General features: G+C 49.9%; 1 protein-coding gene across 1 annotated transcript in view; it reads left to right on the top strand.

Annotated features, from left to right (window-relative positions):
* Positions 1-27599, top strand: part of CACNA1A (calcium voltage-gated channel subunit alpha1 A) — a 203883-nt gene that overhangs the window by 116082 nt on the left and 60202 nt on the right. Inside the window, exons 17-23 of the mRNA XM_088839319.1 lie at positions 1816-1922; positions 3700-4494; positions 12868-13331; positions 15010-15148; positions 16747-16876; positions 21943-22002; positions 22812-22918. Coding sequence (XP_088695445.1) covers positions 1816-1922; positions 3700-4494; positions 12868-13331; positions 15010-15148; positions 16747-16876; positions 21943-22002; positions 22812-22918 — 1802 coding nt within the window. The remainder of the gene's footprint in view (positions 1-1815; positions 1923-3699; positions 4495-12867; positions 13332-15009; positions 15149-16746; positions 16877-21942; positions 22003-22811; positions 22919-27599) is intronic.

The following is a 27599-nucleotide window of genomic DNA, read 5'->3' as shown; positions in this document are numbered from 1 at the left end:
GTCACTCTTCCAGGGGCTGATTTCAACCATGAGCTCATCTAGGTTCCAAGACCCCATCCTCAAGGGCTGTCATTGGGGAGGGGGTACCCCAGGAGGGTGGGGAAAGAGAGGGAGAAAGCTCCTCTCCTGTGAAATGTCCTCCAGATCCTCACTCTTTCCTTCATTTATCCCACAAGCATTTCTTGGGCATTAAAATGTGGCAGGGACCCCACCCAGCCCCTGATATGGGTAATTTTTTTTGATTGAGGTATATTTGATTTATAATGTATTAGTTTCTGGTGAACAGCAAAGTGATTCAGTTACAAACATACACTATTTTTCATATTTTTATTACAGTTTATTAGAAGGTATTAACTATAGTGCCCTGTGCTACATCATAGGACCTGTTGTTAGATAGGTTTTTATCTCATTTAGCCCTCACAGAAAACCTCATAGGCAAATTCTCTGAGCCCCATTTTACAGACCTTGTTATTCATTGAAAAGCATTTATTGAGCACCTGCTGTGAACAGGGCCTGGTCTAGGGGCCAGGAAAACAGCCAGGAATAAAACAGACAAATCTCTGCCTTCGTTGATATTCTAGCAGAAGAGATAGACGAGAAAGAAACTTGTCAGCTAGTGCTAAGTGCTAAGGAGAAATATGAAGTAGGGACGTCTAGGAAAGTTGAAATTTTAGATGAAGATTGTGAGGTACAAAGAAAGACCTCATCCAAGGTAAGCAGAAAGAGGAGGAGCTGCTATTTGAATCCAGATGGATCCAGAATTTGTGCTTCTAACCATATGCAGCACATCTTAAACTTGAGTATGTTTCAGACTCACCTGGGAGCTTGCTGAAAATGCAGATGCTGGGGCCCAGGCCAGGTTCTTCAGGGGGCCTGGGAATCTGCATTTGTGCGTTTGCAGTGTATCCGAGGCAAGTGGTCCAGGGACAGCTCTGAGAAATGCTTGGATGTGATGCCAGGGAGAGGGGTGGACTTGAGAGAGTGGGGGGCCAGTCAAGTCCCACCCCTGTGTTGTCACTGACACAGTGTCCTGATCTGACCATTTCCGAGGTGGTAAGGTTGCTTCTTGCCCCAGAGATCCCAGCGCGGTGGGAGAGGTGCCCTGCCACCGCATGATTTTGCTTACTGGCGGGTTTGTCTCTGGCCATTTCTTTCTCGTTGCTTTTTCTTTGCTTTTTCTTTGTTGGCTTTTCTGTTTAACGAATGAGGCCCTGCATGAAGGCTGAAGAAGGATTTAAAGCCCAAAACGTCTTTTTCTGTATGTATTTTATAAAACATCTTCCCCCATCCTCCTCCTGTCTGAACCTAACCGGCTGAGAATCTAAGTTCCTCTCCTGATTCCCCTTCTGGAGGCTGTTGGCAGTGCATGGGATGGGCTATGGGTGCCAGATTTTTCTGCACGTGGGGGCTTGTTGTTGTTTTATTTAAAGTCTTGGTTCAGAGAGCTTAAATGACCCAGGAAGTAGAATGAGAGGAAAATCTTTGCATTAATTTCTAGCTCATTGAGACAGTTACAGAAAAATCTCCACTGTGGGAATGGAAGGCAGTCTTTTTCCTTTTCCTTTCTTCTGTGTGTTAAAATAGGGTTCAGAATGAGCTGGCTATCAAGCCTGGACATGAAGGGGATAGCAGTACACTTAACCAATGTGTTAATTGTACATTCCAATTAGGGGGCCTTAGCTCTGACTGGTTGATACCCAAGCCAGACCTGTTTGTAAATATCTCAAATGATGCCCCTGCTTAACAGTAGTGTCAGAGATGAGGCCCCAAGGCCCAGTTCATAGTTTGTGAACAGGGATCCTATGTGCCTTTTAGGATGAACAAGAAGAAGAAGAGGCTGCCAACCAGAAACTCGCCCTCCAGAAAGCCAAAGAGGTAGCAGAAGTGAGTCCTCTGTCTGCAGCCAACATGTCCATAGCTGTGTAAGTGCCGCCAACGCTGAGATGCTCTCTGGGCTCCTCAGCCTCTGCACCCTCCCAATCAAGGATTTAGGGGCAGGGAGCAGTCCCTGACTGGGTTGAGCCTTAGGAAAAAGTACTTCTGCCCTCCCACCCACTTTCAGTTACAAAATAGTTAATAAGCACATACTATGTGCCAGCAACACTGTTGCTGGAAATACAGCATTAATAAGAGGTTGAGGTGTATAGTGAGGGCTAGGAGTGGTGAGTGTTATGATTTAAGTGAAATTGTCAGGGACGGTCTCAGGTGACAAAGCCTGCAGAAGGTGAGGGAGGAGCTCATCTCAGGCAGTGGGAACAGCATGTACAAAGGCCCTGAGGCAGTGCCAGTGTGGTTAGGGTACATGAAAGAAGCCCATGTAACTAGAGTGAGTGGGGGTGGGGGAGTGGCAGGAGGTACAGGCAGAGAGGTGAAGAACAGATCCTGTAGGGCCTTTGGGGCAATGGGGAAGACGGAGAATTTTGTTCTGAGCCAGGGGAAGACACATGGACAGGTCCTGAGGAGGAATGGGGACTCAGGTGCCCTCTGGGTACTATCAGGGGAGCAAGGGCAGGAGACCAGGTTGGAAAGGACTGCATTGTTCCCTGCAAAAGAGATAGTAAGGATTGGACCAGGGTGGTGCCAGAGCAGGTGATGGGTATAGCTGAATTTTAGACAGATCGTGAAGGTAAGAGTGAACAGAATTTGCTGGTGGATCGGAGGTGGTAAGGTGGTGAGAGTTAAGGTGTTTTGATTCAAGAAAGATTCATTAACACTGATACACTGATATTCTGAATCGTGCCTTTGTTGGGTAGTCCTGGGACTTTGCAACACTGTCACCGGACATTGTAGAGGGGGCTTTCTTTCCCAGAATGTAAGGAGGTGGCTGTGAAAGGAGAACACAGGGAGATACGTGCTCAGACATGGAAGCCCATAGGAGGTGATGGTCTGTATACAAATACAATGCACACAGAATGCCTGGAAAAATCTGAATGTTCGAGGGCTTCAGTTGGCACCCCCAGCAACAATCCCACTGGTGTTTTTCACCATTGCATAGATAGACACTGTCTCAAGACTCTCAAGTGCCTACGCAAGGGCTTCCAGAACCTGCTGCAGGTCACTGTTCATTATGATTGGCTGTCTCAGAGGTTAAGAGTATTCTGAACATCAGGACCGCCCCCAGGGGCCATGTACTACAACTTGAAGAGGAATAGACAGGTCAATCGATGAACATACACCTGACTGAGACCCCCATTAGACGAAATGCCCAGCCAGGCCAGGATACCTTACTGGACCAAGATGCACACCTGGGCTGAGACTCGTAAGGCTGAGATGATCAGCCAGGTTGAGTTTTCCACACAGGCTAAAACACCTAGTTGGGTGGAGATACCCAGCCAAGTGAAGATATCCCACCTGGGCCAAGAGACTTCCCCCCACCCAGATCAACATGCCTTTCTGGGCCAAGGTACCAATACAGGTGGAGATGCCTACTGGGCCATTATACCCACCTGGGCAGAGATGCCCACTTGGGTCAAGATGTCTGTCTGGGCCAAGGTACCTACCTGAGCAGAAATGCCTACCTAGGTCAAGATGCCCACTGGGCTGAGATAGGTATCTGGGTGAAAATGCCCACTTGGAGCAAGACACCCACAAAGGTGGAAATACCTACTGAGCTGAGATGTCCACCGGGGCCCACACCTGTTGGTCCCTGCAGGCCACGACGCCCAGCAGTTCCATAACCCCGGTGCGATTTCCTTGCAGGAAGGAGCAACAGAAGAACCAGAAGCCCGCCAAGTCGGTGTGGGAGCAGCGGACAAGCGAGATGAGGAAGCAGAATCTTCTGGCCAGTCGGGAGGCGCTCTACAACGAGATGGACCCGGACGAGCGCTGGAAAGCCACCTACGCTCGCCACCTGCGGCCCGACATGAAGACCCACCTGGACCGGCCGCTGGTGGTCGACCCCCAGGAGAACCGTAACAACAACACCAACAAAAGCCGGGCGGCCGAGCCCACGGTGGACCAGCGCCTCGGGCAGCAGCGAGCCGAGGACTTCCTCAGGAAACGGGCCCGGGACCCCAGCAGCGCCGTGGGCCTGGACACCCGGAGGCCCTGGGCGGGGAGCCAGGAGGCCGAGCTGAGCCGGGAGGGGCCTTACGGCCGCGAGTCGGACCACCACGCCCGGGAGGGCGGCCTGGAGCAGCCGGGGTTCTGGGAGGGCGAGGCGGAGCGGGGCAAGGCAGGCGACCCGCACCGCAGGCACGCGCACCGGCAGGCGGGCAGCCGCGAGAGCCGCAGCGGGTCCCCGCGCACCGGGGCCGACGGAGAGCCCCGCCGGCACCGGGCGCGCCGCAGGCCGGGCGACGAGGGCCCGGAGGACAAGGCTGATCGGAGGTCCCGGCACCGCGAGGGCAGCCGGCCGGCGCGGGGCGGCGAGGGCGAGAGCGAGGGCCCGGACGGCGGCGGCGAGCGGCGGCGGCGGCACCGGCACGGCCCGCCCCCCGCGTACGACGCGGACGTGCGCAGGGACGACAAGGAGCGCAGGCACCGGCGGAGGAAGTAAGTGGGAGCGGTGGAGGCCAGGGCTGCCGGCTGGCTGCCTGGTACTCTCGCGAGCCACTCAATTCAGCTTCTCGCCAACCCGCAAAGATAGATGGCATTGCCAGGGCCCATTTCACAGCTGGGGAAGCTGACAGAGCTGACTTGCCCAAAGTCACGCAGCTAATAAGTGGCCTTGAACCCAGGTCATCTGGCTCCAGAAGCTGCAAACTGTCACGCCCTTGTATCAGGGAAACTACAAAAACTTTCCCCCAGAATGGTATGGCTCTTCCATACGCTTGCGGGTCGCCTTGGGCAAGGGACTCCACGTCTCTGGGCCTCAGTTTTCTCAATCTGTAAAATGGAGATAGTGGGATCTAATTGAGTCATTGCGGGAATTAAACGATGTACTAGATGCAAAGGGCCTGAAAGCAACCGACACACAAGTGCTTGGGAAATTTAGATCCTTTTAGCTGTTACTGAGTCAAACATTTTTTCACCTTACATTATTCTGCTGGGGTGGCGGGGGACGGTTGTTGAAAAGCCACTCTGGGTCAGAATTGAAGGATGAGCAAGGTTCAAGGCTTTTGGAGGCATCTCCCAAGCCAGAACCTCACCCAATCAGAAATGACACCCTCTTTTTTTATAACAATATTCCATAACACTACCTAGAAGATCCTACAGTGATTGTACATCGAGGAACCCAAAAACTTAAATGTTGAAACAGCCAATGATCTTTTATTAATTAGCATCCTGTTCTTTTCTATCACCTGCCACTAGGACATCATCGTGGTTGTTTTTCTTTTTTAAAAAGAAAAACAGTTTTTCTAAGTTTTTGTGTTTTCTTTTTTTGACATTAGGTATTCTTTTTCTCAAGTTTTATTGAGATATAATTGCCAGGCAGCATGGTTTAAGTGTTAGGTTTCCCTGGTGTCTCAGGTGGTAACCCAAGTTCGATCCCGGGTCAGGAAGATCCCCTGGAGAAGGGAATGGCAACCCACTCCAGTATTCTTGCCTGGAGAATTCACTAACACTTTTACTTTAATGGTATAGCATAATGATTTAATTTACATACGTCAGCACCATGTTGGTTTTTAATAATGTGTTTAAATGCTTCTGTTATACTCTGTATATACTAAGCTAGGACTTCTCAAAATTAAATGTGTACAAGAATCCCCAGGGTCTCGTGAAAATACAGATTCTAAATAAGTAGGTCTCAGATGCAGCCTGAGATTCTGCATTTCGCAGGAGTCAGTGCTGGTTGGGGGACCGCACTTTGAATAATGAGACTCTAGAGAACCGAATAAAGCAATTCTTTTTTTTTTTAATATTTATTTATTTGGGCTTCCCTGGTGGCTTGGTTGGTAAAGAATCTTCCTGTAATGCAGGAGACCCAGGTTTGATCCCTAGATAGGGACGATCCCCTGGAGAAGGAAATGGCAACCCACTCCAGTATTCTGGCCTGGGAAATCCCATGGACAGAGAACCCTGACGGACTACAGTCCATGGGTTCCCAAACAACTGGACTCGACTTAGTGACTAAACCACCACCTTTTATTTATTTGGCTGTGGCCAGGGCAGGGGTGATGGTGGAGGGGAATCTTCTGTTGCAGTTAGACGGCTTCTCTCTACTTGTGGCACATGGTCTCTGAGTGCTCGAGTTCAGTCATTGCCACGCACTGGCTTAGTTGCCCCGTGGCACGTGGGATCTTAGTTCCCCAACCAAAGATGGAACTCACATCCCCTGCATTAGAAGATGGATTCTTAAACACCACGCTGCTAGGGAAGTCCCCCAGAGTGAAGCAATTCTGATGCAGGCACCTATGCACAGAATCACCATGAATGCGATAGGTGCAAATGTCAGTTGCCTCAGGGTGCCAACAATTCAAATGACATGAGGGAGTTACTATGTGTTGAGATGTTCCAAAATGGTGAAGTTCCGTGTTAATTAGTCTACTCTTCCTTCAGTTTGTCTAATACTTGCATTCCAGGAAGATGCAATGAGTATTTAAAACATGCAGCAGGACTTCCCTGGTGGTGCAGTGATTGAGAACCCGAGTTTCCACTGCAGGGGGAAAAGGTTCCATCCCTGGTCAGGGAACTAAGATTCCCCTGTGCCACACGGTGTGGCCAAAAATAAATAAATAAATACTTTATGCTGATCTGTAAAACAGAGTTAGGTTAAAACTCAAGGCTCAGGGACTTCCTGGTGGTCCAGGGTCCAGTGGCTAAGACTCTCTGCTCCCAATGCAGGGGGCCTGGGTTCGCTCCCTATGCTGCAACTAAGAGTTCACATACCACAACTAAAGATCTGGCAGCTAAATAAACAAATGAATTAAAAAAACAAAAACCTAAAGGTTCAGATCATTACAAGCAGATCTTTCACCCGTGTGAGGCACATTAGAAAGTCGTGAAGGAAAAAGAACAATTCTTCCCCAGTGAGACTGCCTTGCACATGGTAAGATGTTTATACACCTGCCTCCCATTTCCTCAATGCTCACTGCTGCTGCTGCTGCTAAGTCACTTCAGTCGTGTCCGACTCTGTGTGACCCCATAGACGGAAGCCCACAAGGCTCTTCCGTCCCTGAGATTCTCCAGGCAAGAACACTGGAGTGGGTTGCCATTTCCTTCTCCAATGTGTGAAAGTGAAAAGTGAAAGTGAAGTCGCTCAGTCGCATCCGACCCTTAGCGACCCCATGGACTTCAGCCCACCAGGCTCCTCCATCCATGGGATTTTCTAGGCAAGAGTACTGGAGTGGCTTGCCATTGCCTTCTCCGTCAATGCTCACAGTGCCCCCTAATTATTATGGCATTAGTTCTCCACAGAGGTCCACAGCAGCCCTCTGAAAAACCATTGTTCCCCAGAAGGGAACAGTGTTCTAGGCTAAGAACAACATATGCGAAATCCCAAAGATAGAACAGAAGGAGGCAAGTTGGCAGTTTGGAAGGTAAGGAAAGAGTGGAAGAAATTGAAGGGACAGTAATAGGTCAGTAGAATCTCGAGTCCTCACCGGGAAAGGGGAGGCCACTGAGGGGGATTTAGGTAGAAGAAAGTCTAGCATAGGACTCCATGACTAAGACCTGGAGAAGGAAGTGGCAACCTGGCCAGTATTCTTGCCTGGAAAATTCCATGGACAGAAGAGCCTGGCGGGCCACAGTCCATGAGGTCACAAAGAGTCAGACACAACTGAGCACACGCACACCATAATTAAGAACCAATGGATCACTGGTGCTATTAATATGACTAGCATTCCTCATATTTATACCTCCTCCTATCATTGAAGGAGGCAGAATGACAAGGATAGAAAGGCAGCACAGCCTGGTAGTGAAGGGCAAGGGTCCTGGAGCGAAGAGCCCACACTGCTGCCCCATTGCTTGCCAGCTGTGTGACTTTCAGCAAGTTACTTCCCCTCTCTGGGCCTCCATTTCCTCATCTGTAAAATGGGGATAAGAATGGTACCTACTGGGACTTCCCTGGTGGTCCAGTGGTTAAGACTCTGTGCTTCCACTGCAGGGGGTGAGCGTTCAATCTCTGGTCAGGGAACTGAGATTCCACATGCCTTGTGGAATAAACAAATTAGATATAAAGTTCAAATGAGTTAATACTTGTAAAATGCTTTAAAGAGTGCCTGGCTTATCATCAGTGTTCAGGAAATAGCAGCTCTTATTAGTGTGAATATGATTGTCCGATGCTCAAATGTTACCTGCTTTTAGTAGCAGCACTAGTGATAAGCACTCAGTGAGTTTCAGCTCTTTCTGCTGTTACGTCGTCATTACTATTAAGACGCTTGCATCAGTTGACATGAAAACCAACTTTAAATCCATCGCCTTTAGATTGTCCACTCAAACTGCCTCTTTTTACAGATGGGGAAGCTGAGGCCCAGAGAGGGAAAGCTGTTCTCGAAGCGGGCAACCAGCCGATAGTAGACGTGTGATAACCCAGCTTTCCTGAATCCCGCAGGTGGCCCTTGCTCCCCCTTCTCTCCAAAGTACTTCCCCACCTTCACCCCCAAATCCACACCAGGAGGGCTGTGCTCCCTCCTTTATTGATAGATGTGTCAAATGCCCTGGCCAGGAGAGGCGTTATTCATTTGGCTGATAAAAAAGGTTCTAATGCTCACTGGAAATAAAACTTCATAAAGATTCAGGCACTTTTAAAGAGAAAAAAAAAAAGAAATGCCATTCATCTGCTTGGAAAAAAAAAAAAAAAGAGGGACTTCCCTGTGGTCCAGTGGTTTAGACTCCACGCTTCCACTACAGGGGACACGACTTCCATCCCTGATCAGGGGAACTAAGATTCCACATGTCATGCAGTGCAGCCAAAAAAAAAAAAAATCCACATATAGCATTTAGAGCAATGCATAGTAGAGAATAAGGTCTCAACGATCTTAGCTAATATTATCCCACATGCCGCATGGCATGACCAAGAAAAATAAGAATGGCGAATTTAAAATTTTGTTCGAGGACATAGCATACTAAAAGGACATTTCAGTTCTCCTTTATCACAGAGCCCATGACCCCAGCAGTCCTGCGTCCTGCATTTCTGCTCTTGTCATTCCTTAGGTCTTTCCCCAGACGTGCTCTGTGTTTTTGATTCTCTAGAGCATTGACAATAAGTATAATTGTTTTCTTTCTGTTGCCCCAGCCTTCCCCCTGCTCCCACATTTCTACTTTCATCTCTTCCTCTTCAGCTTTAAATGTCCCCCTCCCCTGAAACTTTAACTGGCTTACCCCAGTGAAAAGTGAGTGAAGCACATTCTGTTTTGTCATATTAAACAGTTGCTGGCCCCTGATTCCTCATACCAGGCAGCTGAGCCCAGTGTCACCCCAGGACCACCAAAATGAAAATGGAGCTTTCTCTGAATCGCTGCAAAAATCTGTGGATTGCAGGGCATCCACCACTCCCTGATAACCAGGCAGTGCCTCCTGCTTGATTTGGCTGAGCCAGAGGACATTTTGCCAAGACCTGTACCGCCCGAGAATTCATATCTCAGCTATTTGCATACTAGTTCCACCTGCTCCCATCACCATGACAACCTGCTTCCCAAAAGGAGCAAGAAGAGAGAGACTGAACCTCCGAGCCCCACAGTTGATCCTTCATGGGACGGGGTGAAAGGAGGGGTCCGTCTTTTGATACTGATTCTTATAGTATCCCCACTTTGCTTTGGCCAATCTCCTCAGCACCTCTGTCCCATGCACCCCAAGTCATCCATTGCCCCCATGGTCTTCACTGAATGATGCTGCAGCTTAAGAGCTGTAGGACCAGAGTCCAGCTCAGCCTTTTCCCAGCTGGGCAACACCATGCCTCTGCCTCTCTGGGCTTCATCTTCCTCGTCTGTAAAATGAGCCTAATCCTAACAGCAGCATCTCAGATAGAGGCTATCATGGGGATTCAGCGAGTTAATAGGCGCCTGTCCTAAGGACAGTGGAGCACAAGGAAGCAGGACCATCCATCCTCTGGATCTAGGGACTTGAGCATGCCCCGGGCAAGCTGTCCGTAATCCTTAGCAACCAGATGCTGAAGTGATTAGCTGGCAACGGGATGCGGGCGTTATGCAATCAGCTGCCTATTCCAGGCAGATGATGGCAGATCCCCAAGAGGGAAGGGGGAAGGGGCCTGACTTCAAAGTTTCTGCCCCTTTTGAGTTCTCCTTGGAGACACTTGGAAATGAAACATCCTGGAGACTGCTGTTAGGCCTCTGCAGGCCGAGCTTGTTAAAGCTCCGTGGCAAGCAGAGCCAACAGAAGAGACAAAAACAAGGCGAAACAGAAGACCCTCAGATCCCCCTTCCATCTGAACAAGGGGCTCTCAGTCCCGTGCATGGGGCTGTCCCTTTAACAAAAGGCACGCTGTGGTCTCAGCTGCTGTGTCATTTAGTACAGTCTCTCTAGGTGGCGACCAAAGGATTCACATTCTCTTTGAAATGAAAACTTCACTGAGCCCGCTTTTGGGTAGAGCTCTACTTAAAACAATATATAAAATGATGAGAAAATATCCCCAACCAGCTTTTCAACTGATGTACTTCTAAAAAGGTACCGGGAGGGGATTAGAGTTAGCAACCTCTTTGTGGGCTGTGGAAGAGGTTGAGGAAATATTGGTTTAAGATTTATTTCATTTAATCCACACCATCAGAGCTGATGCTCAGCATCCAGGGATCAGTGTCAGTTTCCCAGGGCAGCTGGCAGTCCTTGGTGTCTGCAATCCCTCCGCTGACAGAAGGATCACTCCAGTCTCTGACTTCGTCTTCACACTGTCCTCTCCTCTGTGTGTGTCTCTTCCCTTGTCTTCTAAGTATGCTTGTCGTTAGATTTAGGGTTCACCCTCACCCCAGATGATCTCAAGATCCTTAATTACATCTGCAAAGACCCTTTGTCCAAAAGATGGGTACGGGGAACTTCCCTGGTGGTCCAGTGGTTAAGAATCCTGCCAATGCAGGGGACACGGGCTCGACCCGTGGTCCTGGAAGATCCCACATGCTGCGGAGCAGCTAGGCCCGTGTGCCGTGACTGCTGAGCCCGAACGCTCCACAGCCTGTGCTCCGCAGCAAGAGAAGCCACCACCGCAGTGAGAAGCCTGCTCACCACAGCTAAAGAGGAGCCTCCACTCGCTGCAACCGGAGAAAGCCTGCCCACAGCAACAAAGACCCAGTGCAGACAAAAATTAAAGCATAAAAAAAGATGAGGAAGCTGAGGCTCAGAGAGGTTACTCCAGCTACAGAGGGTCACACAGCTAGTCAAATGGCCTTGGTGAGACTCAAAGCCAAATCAGTCAGTCTTCTGAAGTGTCAGCCTAGCACCTGCAAGTGAGGAATTTGCCTGGCCTGTCCTTCTCCCTGTGAGGCCTCAGAGACACCAACCCAAGAGTAAATTACCTCGTCTTTCTTCTGCTTGGTTAAAAACACCATGGACTTTTGCAAGTTAAAATCTAAAATTAAAACAAAGAAGATGGTACTGGTGGTTTAGCCAATGGAAGGACCTCCAGGGGAGGTCAGCTTTTCTTTTATGAATTTTTAAATTTTTAAATGGAGGATAATTGCTTTATTTTTTATTGAAGTATAGTTGATTTACAGAGGCCAACTTTTTAAAAATTTTTAAGTGTTAGATAGACTCAGGGCTCGCTTCTGGTCTCTTGAGTGAGTGTGTGATGGAGATAGCCTGACAAAACCATTTTCTAGTATACCTGACTCAGCTTCTTTGGGCCTCAGTTTCCTCATCTCTGTAATGGACACAGTAACCATTTGGGCCTCATAAGATTACTCCAGAAGTTAGTGAGTTAAAATAGAAGAGAGGCTGGCCCACTCTGTTGGTCATTACAGAGAGTGTCAAAGATTTCCCTGCGTCCAGCTACTGTGGGCTGAACCCCCTGGGAGATCTCAAACTGCTTAGTCAGAGAGCCGCAGTGTCGGTGGGGGTTAGCATGGGTGCTGGAGCCGTGTGGTCTGGGTCCAAGCTCTGTCTGCCACCAGCTAACTGTGCAGCCTGGGGCAGGGCCCTTCCTGTCTCTGGGCCTTGGTTTCCTCATCTTAAAACGGGGATAACAATACTACCCGCTCCCTGTGGTTTTTTTTGAAGATGAGCTGACATGTGTCATGTCTGGCACACAGCAAGTACTCAGTGAGCTCTTAGGAGGAGGCATGGAGGGCCTGGGCTACAGCACTGGGGGGTGCCTTTCAGAAGAGCCAGAGGGAGGGACTTCCCTGGTGGCCCAGTGGTTAAGACAGCACTTCCACTGTAAGGGTTGTGGGTTTGATCCCTGGTCAGAGAACTGAGATCCCATATGCCACGTGATGGGGCCAAAAAAAAAAAGCTGTCGGCATTTCCACTAAAGAGGTGGTATCTATGGGTCTGCTTTAGCTACCCCTGGAAGCAGGGTGTGTCCTTATCTTGCCAAGGAGCTAATGGGAGACACATAGACAGGAGCAGGAAGGTTTGGGTTGGAGAGATGCAGATGCTGGCAGAAAGTTCTTTTCCGCTCTGACTTCTCCATGAAGGAGTAACCTCATCTCCTAGGAAGCAGCCCTTCTGGCAGGAGAAACACCGTGCTGAAACCTGCCAGGGTGGGCACTTACATTCCCATGAGGTCTTTTTTTTTTTTTTTTTCCATCTTTTGGCTGCGCCTTGTGACATGTGGGATCTTAGTTCCCCAACCAAGGATTAAACCCTCATCCCCTGCATTGGAAGCACAGAGCCTTAACCGCTGGACCACCAGGGAAGTCCCCCCTGCCACCATGGCGTCATGATCCTTAACAAGAATGGACCATGCACAGGAGAATTTCAGAACACAGCCCCTCGACAGCCAGTGTCACATGGTGGAATCTTAGGCAGGATCCAGACATGTCCCCTCTCTGTTCTAACTCACTCACGGGTTCTTTTTTGTTGGCCTGCCTGCTGCAGAGAGAACCAGGGCTCCGGGGTCCCCGTGTCGGGCCCCAACCTGTCGACCACGCGGCCGATCCAGCAGGACCTGGGCCGCCAAGACCCCCCGCTGGCCGAGGATATCGACAACATGAAGAATAACAAACTGGCCACCGCGGAGTCAGCCAGCCCCCACGACAGCCTCAGCCACGCCGGCCTGCCCCAGAGCCCGGCCAAGATGGGGAACAGCACAGACCCTGGCCCCATGCCGGCCCCAGCCACCACGGCCACCAACCCTCAGAATGCCGTCAGCCGCCGGACAGCCAACAACCCGGGGAACCCATCCAACCCCGGCCCCCCCAAGACCCCTGAGAACAGCCTTATCGTCACCAACCCCAGCAGCACCCAGGCCAACTCAGCTAAGACTGCCAGGAAACCTGACCACACCACGGTGGACATCCCCCCGGCCTGCCCACCCCCACTCAACCACACCATCGTCCAAGGTACGAGCCCCAGTCTCACACCACACATCCCTGGGCAGGGGAGCCGACATCCTGCGCTTCCTCCCCAGAGGTGCAGCTAAGGGACTCCAGACAGTGACTCCACCTCTCTGGCCTCAATTGCTTCCTCTGGAAAATGGGTAGAGACATAGTTCCTGCCCCCACAGGGGCAGCTGGGAGAATTAAATGAGATGGTATGGATTTGATGCCTGGCAAGTACACAACAGGTTAGCAAATTTTCCTGCATCCCAAATTCCCACAGGGGAGCCAGGAAGCCCCCATATCTGAGGGGTCAGCAGATTCCTCTGATGGAAATTTGGGGGAAGTGAGATAATTCTCTAGGCCAGTGCCATCCAAAAGAAATGTGATGCAGGCCACCTGTGTAATTTTTTTTTTCACCTGTGTAATTTTAAACGTTCTAGTAGCCATGTTAGAAAAGAGAAGGGAGGAAAAGAGAGGAAGCAAGGGGGAAGAAGGAAGAAAGACATAAGTGATTTAAAACAAAAAAAAGAGGGACTTCCCTGCCAGTCCAGTAGTTAAGACTCTGCCTTCCAATGCAGGAGGCGGGGGTTCAATCCCTGGTCAGGGAACTGAGGTCCCACATGCCACAGGTTATGACCAAAAGTTTTAAAAAATAAAAAGAAACAGATGAACTGAACTTTAATAATGAATTGTATTTAACCCCAAATGCTATTGATTTATATCCAAGGTATTAACATTTCCTTGTGTCAATAATGCATTTTACATTATTATTACATATATTTATATTCTTTTTCTCCTACTCAGTCTTGAAAATCTAGCATGTTTCACACTGCATACCGCAGTTTGGACTAGCCATGTTTCAAATGCTGGACAGTGCAGGTCTAGGACCTTGAGGAATTGGCTGTTTTGGCCTCTTCCCAAAACCTCCCACATGTAATACCACAATCTGAGAAATTTGGAAATTATCCAAACTGGAAATTTGGAAATTATCCCCTGGGTTTATTATTTTTAAGATGATAGCAGTATCCCAGTTCTATGCAAGAGCTGTCCATAAGTTTACCCTGTAAAATCCTTGCCACAGTCGTATAAGGTAAATCTTGTCATTGTGCCCATTTCACAGATGAAAAAACTGAGGCTCAGTAAGGCTCAGCCTGTCCATAGACCCATAATGCACCTAGGCTGTGGGATCAATGCTCAGGAGGGTGGTGCCTTGCCTCAGTCAGGAGAGGGGTGATAATGGGGGGAATCCTGCATTTTGGCTATGGGAGAGGCTCAGTATTCCCATCTGTAAAGTGGGGCTTTGGGGACCCACCCTGCCTGCCTCCAAGTGACAGTATGAAGGTCATCAGGGACTGAGGACAGGTCTGTATTAAAATCTGGTAAAGATCACAGCAGACTCAAGGCTGTAGACGGATTGAGGGGCCAGGCTGCCCAGGTTCAAATTACAGCATTGCCACTTCCCAGCCGCGTGGCCTTAGGCAAGTCTCTTCACCTCTCTGTGCCTCAGTTTCCTCATCTGTAAAGTGGGGATCATAAAGCACCAACCTCATAGGGTCAAGTGAGGATTCAATGGCATAGCAGGGTGCCTGGCACATAGTAGACACTTTGTGTCAGCTGCTTATTGCCTGCTTTGGGAATTAGGCAGGAGATCAGGTGGGAAATTGTGGAGGGAGCCCTGTGTTGGTTCTTGTCCCAACAGTGAACAAAAACGCCAACCCAGACCCACTGCCAAAAAAGGAGGAAGAGAAGAAAGAGGAGGAGGAAGACGACCCTGGGGAAGACGGCCCCAAGCCCATGCCCCCCTACAGCTCCATGTTTATCCTCTCTACGACCAACCCGTGAGTATGGCCCATGGCCAGGGCAGGGGGCCCAGGGCTCCCACTGGGGCAGTGAAAGTCAGGCCAGAGGGCAGACCCAGACAAAGGGTAATGGGGGAGAGTGGCCTCTAAGACCATTAGTCCATAGAGAACTTTTGAGCAATTAAAAAATGATGTCCCTTTCTTAAGTTGTATAAGATAGAAACTTATCGTAAAGTACTTATTTCAAAAAAATGATTCCAACTGGTTTGTTGGAAAAGACCCCCTCCTGCCATCAGCTAGAAAATCGTTATCATAAATACCCAAATCTACACTGTCTGTGCTGTGAGAGGTGTCCTGTAGAAATGGCTGCTTTGTACAGTGCACAACGTTTACAAAGGTTGTACATGACAACCCTGGTTCCTGAGCTCTGCTCCTAACTTCTCCATGAGGGTTTAGATTCTGGGTAGAGATGGTCTTTGAGTTCCATGGCCCTTTGTCTTGGGAGGGCCTTGAGGAGGCCAGATTATTTAGGGGAGAAATTTACCACATCTATGTCTTGCTGGCTCAAAGGTTGTTTTGGAATTACATTTTTCCAAAGGGTGTTTCTTGAAACTCTGGTCCCTCAAAATGCTTCTTGACACCAAGAAGAATCACGTCAAATAAGCTGCAGGAGAAACAGCTTTCTCTAACCTGCCTCTTGGAGACTTAGCGTGTGTGTTTGCTTTTTTTTTGGCTGCCATTCTCTATTTTAATAAAGAAATTCTTATATGGCACTAGGCACCAGGTATGGTTCTGAATGCTTTACAAATAAAAAAAACTGTCTCATAATAACCCTATAGGAGTTGGTACTCTGCTTATCCCCATTTGACAGATGAAGAAACTGAGGTTCAGAGAGGTAACATCACCTGCCTAAAGTCAAACAGCAAGCAAGTGGGAGAGCCCAAGCAGACAGACTCCAACATCCCTATTCTTAGCCACTCAGCCCTGCAGCCATTCATACAATCTCATGATGTTTTTATCATTATTAATCCACTTAAGTTAATTATCTCATTATTTTCTCATTCATGTATTAAAGGCACTGATAAAGCCTGCAATTCATAATTTAAGTAACTAACTTTTTGGAGCCCCTACCATGTACCAGGCATATATTAACTCTTTTGATCCTCACACTCTTATTAGTTAGACACTATTATTATGGTCATTTCACTGATGAGAACACTGAGGTACAATAACTTGCCTAAGGTCACTCAACTAATTAAAAAAAAAAAAAGAAATCTACTTAACCCAGAATTTCCCAGTTTGGTTTGACTATATGACATTTTATGCATAGAAAACTTTTTCATCTCCTACAGATTCAAGGACAGTATTCAACTCAGTCTGTGAGTTAAGATGTTCCAGGAGGGCAGTTTGGAAGTGATAGGAACTTATAAACAGAGATGGGAATTATCTTCCCCTGCGGAGGGCTCCCCTGCCCCAAGAGGGCCCCCAGGGATAGGAGCTTGATACTCTGTTGGGTGTGGGACCGTGGGAGTTAGAGATCTCAGATAGTGGTAAGTGATACAAGGAGATGACAGAACAAAAGGGCTCAGGAGCCTGTTGTCTGAGTGGACCTCTGCATGTCTCCCTGTCCTCAACAGCCTTCGCCGCCTGTGCCATTACATCCTGAACCTGCGCTACTTTGAGATGTGCATTCTCATGGTCATCGCCATGAGCAGCATCGCCCTGGCGGCTGAGGATCCTGTTCAGCCCAATGCACCACGAAACAATGTGAGTCTCATCCAGCAGGCTCCTTCCCAGCCCAGCTCCTCTGTCACTTTCTCCTGTCTCGTAAAAGGCTGATAGCTGGGGTGGAAGGAATGTTAGGGTCACCCCTGGGCACAGCCCCCATGGCCACTGGTTGGGAGGGGAGGCTTTGATTCTGGTCTTGATGAAAGATGTTCCTTGAGACAGTGGTTCTGTGTGCGTGGTGGGGAAGAGATGGCCCGAGTGTCTGGAGCTGAAAATTGCTGGAATCTCTGGTGAGGAGAGTGAGGCTGGCAGGATGTGGAAGGGCACAAGCTCTGCATGGAATATGGGGGAGTCTGAAGGCACAGGGTGCTCCAGCAGTATCCCCTGAGCAGCCAGGTCTCACCAAATAGACTTTTTCATTCTGACTTGAAATTTTGAAAGACAGGATTGTTTTGACTCAAACAAAGTGAAAGTATTAGTCTCTCAGAGGTGTCCAACTCTGCAACCCCATGGACTGTAACCTGCCAGGTTCCTCTGTTCATGGGATTCTCCAGGCAAGAATACTGGAGTGGGTTGCCAGTCCCTTCTGCAGGGGTCTTCCTGAACCAGGGATCGAATCCAGGTATCCTGCATTGCAGGCAGGTTCTTTACCATCTGAGCCACTAGGGAAGCCCTTTGACTCAGTCACAACCTAAACTTTTAGTTAGGCACAGCCTAAGCTTTGAGATTTTAGTGGGCTAAGAGAGCTGACAACCTCTCCTTTTGGGGACCCAGGGTCTGCTAACAGCCCCTGTCCCCGGAGCACTTGCTGTGTTTCAGGCACAACCCCAGATGCTAGGGGTATCCCCAGTGGGCAGATGAAGAAACTGAGGCTCAGAGAGGTTAAGTGACCTGTCTGGGGTCACACAGCAGAATTCCAATTCTGCCCACCCTAGATCTCCTAATGCTTCCCTCAACTGTCTCCTTTTATCAAGCACTTACTGTGTGCATGTCCCCGCTTGAGTCCTGCCAAGCAGAAATGTGTGTGGTTGAGAGGAGAAACCAAGGCACCAGCAGGCCAGGAGGTGACAGAGGCTGGACTGATGGCTGTACCATCTTCCCCAGCTCCTTTCTCTACCCCCATCACCCCCCACACATAGGAACCATTTTCCACTGGGAGCCAGGCCTGCCGCCCTCACTAAGTAGGTTAGGAGCCTGGGCGAGGCTGGCAAGTCCCATAAATCAAGCCCGTCTACAGCTTACTTTGCACTTTCCCTGCCTTCACTGGCCTGGCAAGCCCCTTGGGGACCTGATAGGGGAGATGGAAGGAAATAATTAGAACAAGGCTCCCAGAGGAGTACCAGGGCAGGGCTGAGGTTGCACTCTGTTATCTCCTGCTGCCCACTTCCCCACCCCCCAGGACCCAGGGAGCCAGGTTCGGGGAGGGGATGTCCCGAGAGAGGTCAGCAAACCCCCTGTCGACTCTAGGAGACTGGAGCAGGCTTCACCTCTGGCAGGGAGAGGATGGGCATGGGGGTCCAGGGGAACCCCTGAGTTCCAGTCCAGGGGCTGTAGAGAACCCTGACAGGGCTAGAAGCAGCCCCCCGTGGAGCATTTGCAAACTTCTGCCTCCCCCACCCCTGCCCCATCACTCCATCTCCCAGTTGAAGCATCTCTCCCCAAAGCCCTCCCTCTTCCAGGCTTCCCTGGTGGTCCAGGGGATAAGATTCCACACTTCCATTGCAGGGAGAGTGGATTTGATCCCTGGAGAGCTAAGATCCCACATGCCCTGTGGCACAGCCAAAAAAAATTTTTTAAAGCCCTTCCTCTTCAAGTGCATGGTGGCCCCTTATTGGCAGCTGACACCCTTGGACCCCCTCCCCAAGTTCTATTCATTAGCTGGTCTGGAACAGGCCTCAGAAAAATGAACAGAACACATACAATCCATTCATTAATCAAGGATTTTAAAGTGCACACACCCATGTAAGCACCACCCAAGGCAAGAAGTATTAATAGAACAAAACAGACCTCAACCACAGGTACCTCTTCGATTCCTCCTTCCCTGTGAAGCTGGGTTCACAAGCAGGAACAAGGTCTGCAGACACGTTCAGGTGTCACGAGTTGGAGCAGGCAAGGGTGTTGGTACGAGCGTCATGAGGGCAGGGATCCAGGACAGTGTTCACTGCCCCGCAGTGCACAGGGCAGCCCCACCACAGAGGATAAGCTGACCCGTCTTGTCAACAGTATTTAAAAACCCTACCCTAGAGGTATCCGGACCCTCACTTCTGGAAAGAGCGTTTCTTAGCTCCTCTCATTTTCCCAGCTACACGTGCATCTTTAAACACTAGAGTTTATTTCTTCCTGCTTCTAACACTGAACAGATGGAGGAATTCTGTGCGTCTATTCCGTCACTCAACCTTGAAGTGAGTTCTTATTTTCTTGGGTGGTGACAGTCATTCTTTTCCATTGCTGTGTAATATTCCACTCTGTGGCATAATTTGTTTATCCATCTTCTAGTTGACATGTGTTTGAATTATCTGCAGTTTAGAATGCTGTCACCATACCCCCTACTCCTGACATGGGGACCCTGGGCTTGACTCTCTCCAGGGTATAAAACCAGAAATTGAGTTTCTGGATCATAGAATTTGCATACGGTCAGCCCCAAATTTGCAGCCAGAGTGTTTACTGAGTGATACAGTGACACACGCCAGCCAACTCACAAGGCTTTCACTGCTCCACAGTCTTGCCAGCACCGGTGCTGCTGGTTCTTTCATTTAGCCAAGCTGGTGGGTCTGGAATCGCATCAGGATTTTGATTTGTACTTCCCTATGATAAATGAGACTGAGAATTTTGGGTTCCACTGAGTCACAGAAAATTGCCATTTGTAGAAGTCAAAAGGATCTACATATTAGATACAGTTGAACCTAATTTATTGGCCTTTTGATTTCCTCCTGCCCCATTTATTAAGTTCTCCAGAATTTGATTCATCTGACCACCTGGCCTACCTTTCCTCTACCCTCTTGCTGTTTTCCTTCTTCCTAAACCCACTCCCAGAGAAGGCAATGGCAAGCCACTCCAGTACTCTTGCCTAGAAAATCCCATGGACGGAGGAGCCTGGTAGGCTGCAGTCCATGGGGTCGCTACGAGTCAGACATGACTGAGCGGCTTCACTTTCACTTTTCACGTTCACACATTGGAGAAGGAAATGGCAACCCACTCCAGTGTTCTTGCCTGGAGAATCCCAGGGACGGGGGAGCCTGGTGGGCTGCCGTCTATGGGGTCACACAGAGTCGGACACGATTGAAGTGACTTAGCAGCAGCAGCAGCAGCAAACCCACTCCAGTGTTCTTGCCTGGAGAATCTCAGGGATGGGGGAGCCTGGTGGGCTTCCATCTATGGGGTCACACAGAATCGGACATGACTGAAGTGACTTAGCAGCAGCATTCATTGCTTTATTTAGTAATTATTTAATAAGCAACTACCACGTGCCAGGTGCTGAGCTAAACATCAAGGATTGGCAGGGTCTGCATTCCCAGAGCTCACAGAGCACCAGACCTTTATCCCTGTTGTTTCAACTGCCTGGTACACCTAAAATGCTCTCCCATCACCAGCCCCTCAGCCTTCCCGGAACCTTCCAAGCCCTCGCACCTGCCACCCATCCCAGGAAGTTGGCTATCCTGACCACTCTGGTCTCGGACAGCCCTTCAAGCACCACACATGATGAGAACGTGAACTGTGGCCACATAGATCGCAGAGCCCAGCTCTGCAGGACCCAGTTCAGCCCCAGCCTCATGCATCCAGTCATCAAGCATTTCTTGAGTATCTACTGTATACCTGATCCTGTGCTATAAGCTGGAGATACCACAGGGACAGGCAGACATCCCTGCCCCCGTGAGGCTGACATTCAGGTGGGGGAGATGGACAGTGACGTTATTAATAACTATAACAAATAGTTTGCCAGGAAGTGATAAGTGCCAGGGGTGAGGGATGTGAAGGGGGTAGACTTGGTAAAGAAGATTGCAAGCTTCAGGAAAATGGAATTTTAAACAGGCAGTCAGGAATGTGATATTTGAGCCAAGCCATAAAGGAGGAGAGAGAGAATATCAGGTGGAACATGGGGAAGAGTATTCCAGGCTGACAACCTATACAAAGGCCCTGAGGTAAGAATATCCAGGATGGCAGAAGCAGAGTTAGCCAGAGGAGAGTGGGACAAGGTGAGGGAAGGGAGGTGGCCAAATAGATTGTCCAGGGCTTTGGGGTCAAGGCTTTCACCCTGAGTAAGGTGGGAGCCATAGAGGGTTCTTGAGCAGAGAAGGGGGCAGTGATCTGATTTGTGCACTCACAGGCGCCCTCTGGTGGCCTGCTGTGTAATTAACAGCCAGATCTGAGGTCAGCCCCTAGGGTTACCGCGTGTTGGGCTTTGCCAGCATCCTCATGCCACTCAACATCCTCATATGAAGGTCACACAAGGGATGTGCTATGGCGTGGCCAGGAAAGAGGCCAGCGTGCAAGACATTGCCCGTCCAGAAACCACTAATGCTTGGTCTTGTGTAAGGTAGCGGGGAGAGGGAGAATCAACCCACTCTGATGAGGGTATAGCTGCGTACTTGGGAGGAGATGGATGCCACAGTGAGGTTGGTCCCCAGTGTCTGTCCTAGAAGCTAATCATGTTTAGGAAACTCTATGTGGGAACAGTTGTTCACCCAGGAGACCAGAAGGTCAGAAACACTGGAGGATCAGACTCGTTGCCAAAAGAGGTAAGAGTCTTTCCTGAACTTCCCTGAGGCCACCTCTAGTCCATATAGGGCTTTGGGCAAGTAAAAAAAAGGCACCCTTTGGTAAGCAGACTATCCTTAGCAATGATTTTTGTTAGGACTTGGCTGCCATCTGTTGGACAGTTTCATTCACAACATACAAATCTGCTGGGAGACAGGGTGGGAGGGGCCCTTGTGCAGTGCAGGACCTGCCCCACTGTACACGGCTGCAGCATTGTCTCACGTGGGTGGAGACTGTTCCTTGGGGACTTTGCTAGAGGCCACATACCCCAGTGGGCCAGGGCTAGGTTCACAGGGGCTCTGCTGGAGCAAGGGAATGATCCTCTGCCCCCTTGCTTTTATGCCCTGCAGGTGCTGCGATACTTTGACTACGTTTTTACAGGCGTCTTTACCTTCGAGATGGTGATCAAGGTGAGTGCCAGGGCTCCACAGGATTCTGCACTCTCAAGAATGCCACCTTGGTGCAAGAGGCTCACCCCAGAGATTGGAAATGCTTGGTGTGTTTTTTTGAGGAACAGCAAGGAAGTTGATATGGCTGAAAGTGAGAGAGGGGAGTGGGGAAACCAGAGCAGGGAGATGAGAGCAGAAATCAAGCAGGAACTTGGGGGCCACAGGACGATCTTGGGCTTTTATCCCGAGTGAGGTGGGAGCCATGGAAAGGTCTGAGCAGAGGGACATGACAACTCGGGTGTTCACAGGCACCCTCTAGCCTCCGTGGGAGGTCAGACTTGGAAGGAGGAGCAGGGGGCGGTGGGGAGTAGGGTAGGAGGGAGCAAGGTAGGGGGGAGCACGGTGGGTGGGACCCAAGAGAACTGGGAGCAGATGATTGCTCTGGTCCAGGCAGGAGATGATGGGAACCAGTCAGGGTGGTGGCAGAGAAGGTGGTGAAAAGTGGGCAGATTCTTGGAAGGTTTGGAAAGTAGAACCAATGAGGTTTGCTGATGGATCTGATGTGAGGTAAGGAGCCAAGGGGACCCTGAGGTTTTGACCTAAGAACCAGCAAGTCAGAGCTACCTTTCCCAAGGTGGGAAGCGGCCTTGAGCAGGGGCTTCTCACTCCTCCCCCAGGTCCCCTGGCCTTTGACCCATCCCCTCAGGATGAGGTGGTCCCGTTGGCTACCATGCTTCCTCCTGCGGCCCCTCCACCAAGCCTAAAAGGGTAGATGCTGCTCCCCAGGGTAGGGATGAGTGATCAGAGCGCTGTCTCTTCTCCCTCCTCAGATGATCGACCTGGGGCTCGTCTTGCACCAGGGTGCCTACTTCCGTGACCTCTGGAACATTCTCGACTTCATAGTGGTCAGTGGGGCCCTGGTGGCCTTTGCCTTCACGTAAGTCTCCTCTTGAGGACTCCACTTACCACTTTGTCCCTCCACCCCCAGCCCACTGGATCAGGGGACATGTTCTTGAGGTGTCGAGATGGGAAAAGGGAGCTCTGGGGTGGCGGGAGGCATCCGCATGCCACCAGGGAGAGCTTCGATTGGCTTCTGCATGATGGCCACCATGGAGGAAGAGGGAGAAGGGCCCCCGCCTTCTACCTCCTCACACAGCCATGCCACCAGCCCCTTGCTGTGCTGCTTTCTGTAGACTAGCCCCACCAGGACATCTCATTTTCCTTCTGCTCTACAAGCTCCGCTGTCTCTTTGGGGAGCCCCTAAAAAGACAATCAGGAAATGAATGTGCATGAGAATTTGGACCCCCACCCTGTGCCTGAAGGCCCTGTAGTTCTAGACCTGATGACTCCCCTCGTGTGTCTTGAACTTCTCCTGGCAGTCCTAGGACACTCTGAAAGGTCATGTCTCATCAGGCCACTCCAAGATGGCACCCAAGTTGTGGGCAGCCATTCCAAAATAGCACCCAAGGGCTGAGAAGCCATTCCAAGACGGTACCCAGGTTCCGGGCAACCATGTCAAAGTGGCAGTTGAGTTCTGGGCAGTCATTCCAAGATGGCACCCAAAGGCTTAGAAGCCATTCCAAGATGGCACCCGAATTCTGGGTGGCAATTCCAAGATGGCATCTGAGGACTGAGTAGCCATTAGCTCTTAGGGCCCTGCTAGCAAACTTAGCAGTGCATTCCTCAAGTCATACATGTTTGGGGTCAAAAAACCTGACCAGCTCTTAATCCAGAAACAAGTCTTTTTACAGACCTTGTCTGTGCCCAGTGACAGTGGCTCATTCCTAAAAAGGAGTCTCAAAAGGACTCAGACCCACCTCGCCCACATAGTGAGAAGTCAGGGGCTTCCTCTGTTCCCCTGCCTCCTGGTCGCCTCTCAGCAGACCTGGAGGAGTCCTTGAATGGCCCCCCGACCAAACGATGAGGCCTTGGTTTGTCAGGAGGCCGGCGTGGTGACCCATTTCCAATTTAAGCGCTAAAGTGGGCCGCTCCTGGGAACACAGTGAGGTCACATGGTGTCGGAAGAGCTGGAAATCTCCAGAGTTTCTGAACGCCTCTGAGCTGGTGGAGATGCGCCATGACGGTCAGGAGGCTGGATGTATTTCTGACTCCAGCCAGCCTCCCCGCCTCCTTCTCTTTATCTTCTGCTTTCTCCTCCTCTTTCGGCCCTCTCTCCTTTTTTTCCTCTTTTATTCCTCCCTCCCTCCTCTCCCCGTTTCTTCTCTCTCTCCCACTTTTTAAAGCATTTGAGTATTTGATCATCAATGACAGTGATTATCTTAAAAATTCAAGGGATTTGGCTCCATTATTATTAAGATGTCCTGTAGATTTAATAGTAATAATAATCAAAGCAAAGTGCACAGCAAATTAGAGGGGAAATGTTGCCACAAATAAAACAAGGCATCCATGGCCTTCATATATAAAAAGCAATTACAAATCAGTAAGAAACACTGAACCTCAATAGTTAAGTGAGTACAGGATTTAACATAGAAATTTCACAGAATGCTGATTAATAAAAATGACCTAAAAAAAAAAATTCAGCCTCATTGGAGTTAGATGTATAAAATATAAACAGGTATATATTGGTTTCTTATCAAGTGAGCACAAATTCCTTCCCCCGCAAAAAAGATTTTAAAAGGCAATACACTGTGTGTGTGTGAGAATGTGATTAAATATGCTTCTCCCTCCATCCATCAGATATTTGAGCAACTCCTACAAGGTCAGTTGACTTCCCTGGTGGCTCAGATGGTAAAGTGTCTGCCTACAATGAGGGAGACCCAGGTTCAATCCCTGGGTTGGGAAGATCCCCTGGAGAAGGAAATGGCAACCCTCTCCAGTACTCTTGCCTGGAGAATCCCATGGACGGAGGAGCGTGGTAGGCTACAGTCCATGGGGTCGCAAAGAGTTGGACACAACTGAGCAACTTCACTTTCACTGCAAGGTCAGTTAGGAACCATGCTGGGTTCTGAGAAAGTTTCAATTCTGAAAAGCCTGGGGTGATTCCATCTCGGATCCCCTTCCCTCCCTTGCTCCTGTCTCTGGCTTTCTCCCTCTTTCTCTTTGCCCCTTTTCTCTCTCCTCCCCTCTGTCTGACTCCCTCTTCTGCTCTCTCTCTCCCTGCCCAGCCCCTGCCTCCACTACCCCTCGCCCTCCCTTCTTCCCTCCCCTCCCCCTGCTCTCACCTCCCCGCCTCCCCCATCCTTTCTTCCCTCTCCCTCTCCTTTTCCTCCCATCTCTTTTTCTCCCTTCCATCCTCTCCCTTGCCTTGACCTTCTGCCTAACCTGGGCCCCATGGCCTGGAGAAGGCAAGCACTCCACCATTCACTCTGGCATCAAAGACCCAGTGTCCACCATGTTCCTACCCAGGGTAGTCTCCAGGACCAGGGAAGGCAAGTGCAGGCAGGCACCCCCTCCCTCACTTCTTCCAGCTCCCCAGGATGACATCTGCCCAGCAGCTCCCAAGTCCCCCAGGGCTCAGGAAGAGACCACACCCATCTCCACATACAACCCCCCTACTGCACCCTCTCTGGCCTGGCCTGGGTGGTGGGTTTTGCCCTCTGTTTCACACGCCTAGGTGCAGTACAATAGAAGTAGTGTCTGCTGCCCACCAGTTCATCCTGGGAACTTCCCTTCCAGACCCCTGTGGGAGCCAGCAAGTTCCACTGCCAAAGAGGGGGCCCCCACCTTTGCCTGCCCACCTCCATCCCCCGTTTGGCCTCACAGTTTGGGAGACACGCCTCTCAGTCATAGAACTTTGGCCATAATGGGCCTCGTTTCCCTGAAGCCGCAATTAGACTCAATTTGAAGCAAACCTAATCTGCAAAAAACAGAATTATTTTTCCACCCAGAATCAATCAGCAAAAGGATTCTTTGTGTTTGCAAAAGAATCTGCCACAGGGAGCTGATTTTGTGTTTTTAATTTTTTGAGTTTTCACTTTAAATATAAAGTTATACAAGGGCATTCAAAACGAGCCTACAGCTCACAGAAATCTGGCAGCATGTTTGCAGAGTCAACCTTTGAAACTGGTTTTATGAAGTTGCTACAGGCATAAAGCCAGCCAGTCCATGCCCTTGAAAACCCTGTTTCAAATTGTTTTTTAAATTCCTATTTGAGGAAAGGGTCTGGAAAGGGATTTCAGATCATCCCTGTGAGTCTCAGTGAACTTAGATGTCTTGCAGGAACTGGGATGTGTACAGTTTTGCCAGTGGGATCCTGACAAGTGTTAGGGATGTTCTGGGGGTTTTGAAGGCCTGGCAACCTGGGGAGCGCCTTTATGTGATGGTCATAGGAATGGAATAGGTAGGCTCTGAGACCCCACCCCTGCCATACCCTCCCCACCTCACTGCCAAGAGTCCAGCTGGTCCCGCCACTCCCCCTCCAGGGCAGGGCCACAGGCCAGGCACAGCTGGTGGAGTGCCTTGATCAAGCAGCTCCTGCATGCCAGAGGCCATTCCACCAGAGAAGGAGCCCTCAAGCTGCTATTCCTTTCCCCAGAAAAGTTTCAGAGTCCTCCCTTTGGCTTCAGGTTCCTGGCCTCTCTTACCTGAGAAGGTCTCTTGCCCTACAAGGCCTTTCCTTGTTACCAGATAGATGTCATATGGGCAGGAGTAAGGGATGCTCTGAGAGCCTCCCCTGGAGTGCCCAATCCCAGAGTCCTTTGCTTCCTTTCTTTCTGTTCTTTAAATTCACGTTTTCTGTCCTGTGTCCCTGTTTCCTCATAGACAAGGCTGAGGTCCCCAGCAAGTATGAAATAAACCTGATCGTTTTTTAAAAAGGCTCCTGCAAGCCTATTTGGTTTCTCTTTAGATGTGCAAGTCCCTGAACCCCTCTGTGCCATGGTTTCCCCATAAATTTGAGACACCTTGACCGGGTAATAATGATAGTAACAGCCTCCATTTACTTAATCTTTACAGCCCCATGCAAGAATTTCTCTTTATTAGTCCCTTTTTGTACATGAGGAAACTGAAGCCCAGAGAGATTGTGGGGGGAAATGAGTCTAGCAAGATCACTAAGGGCTTAATGGCTCAGTGGTTGAGAATCTGCCGGCAGTGCAGGAGACTCAAGAGACACAGGTTCAATCCCTGGGTTGGAAAGATGCCCTAGAGGAGGAGATGGCAACCCACTCCAGCATTCTTGCCCGGAGAATCCCACGGACAGAGGAGCCTGGCAGGCTACAGTTTGTGGGTTCGCCAAGAGGTGGACACAACTGAGCGACTAAGTATGCAGGCAGGATCACTAAGGTTGAGTTTAAATGTCAGATTCAAGGTTGCCGCCCAACTCTCAGCCCTGAATGTAGACGCTTTCACAAATCGGGAGGATGAGACCTGACAGCCTGGCCTGGCTGGGTTCCTTGAGTCTCCAGCAAGGCCTGGAAGTCCAGGGGAAGAGGGCATGAGACTATTCCCTTCTTTGTTGAAAGGAATCTTGCTGTTCTGGCCTGTTGGGGTGGAGGCAAGGATTCTGCAGTGCTGTGACTGTGGCCCCGTATGGGATATGGGAAGATGATCCCTGTGGTCTTCCAAAGGATGTGTCGAAGCTCTTGTGTTGGTTTCTACCCCTCCTGCACCTCCCCCAGATATCCGTGTGTGTGTGTGTGTGTGTGTGTGTGTGTGTCCTG

Source organism: Moschus berezovskii, chromosome 8, assembly GCF_049115385.1.
Source record: "Moschus berezovskii isolate FMDL1 chromosome 8, NW_MosBer_1.0, whole genome shotgun sequence".
Lineage (NCBI taxonomy): Eukaryota > Metazoa > Chordata > Mammalia > Artiodactyla > Moschidae > Moschus > Moschus berezovskii.
Note: the sequence above shows the minus strand (reverse complement) of the source record. Positions and strands in the feature narration are given on the sequence as shown.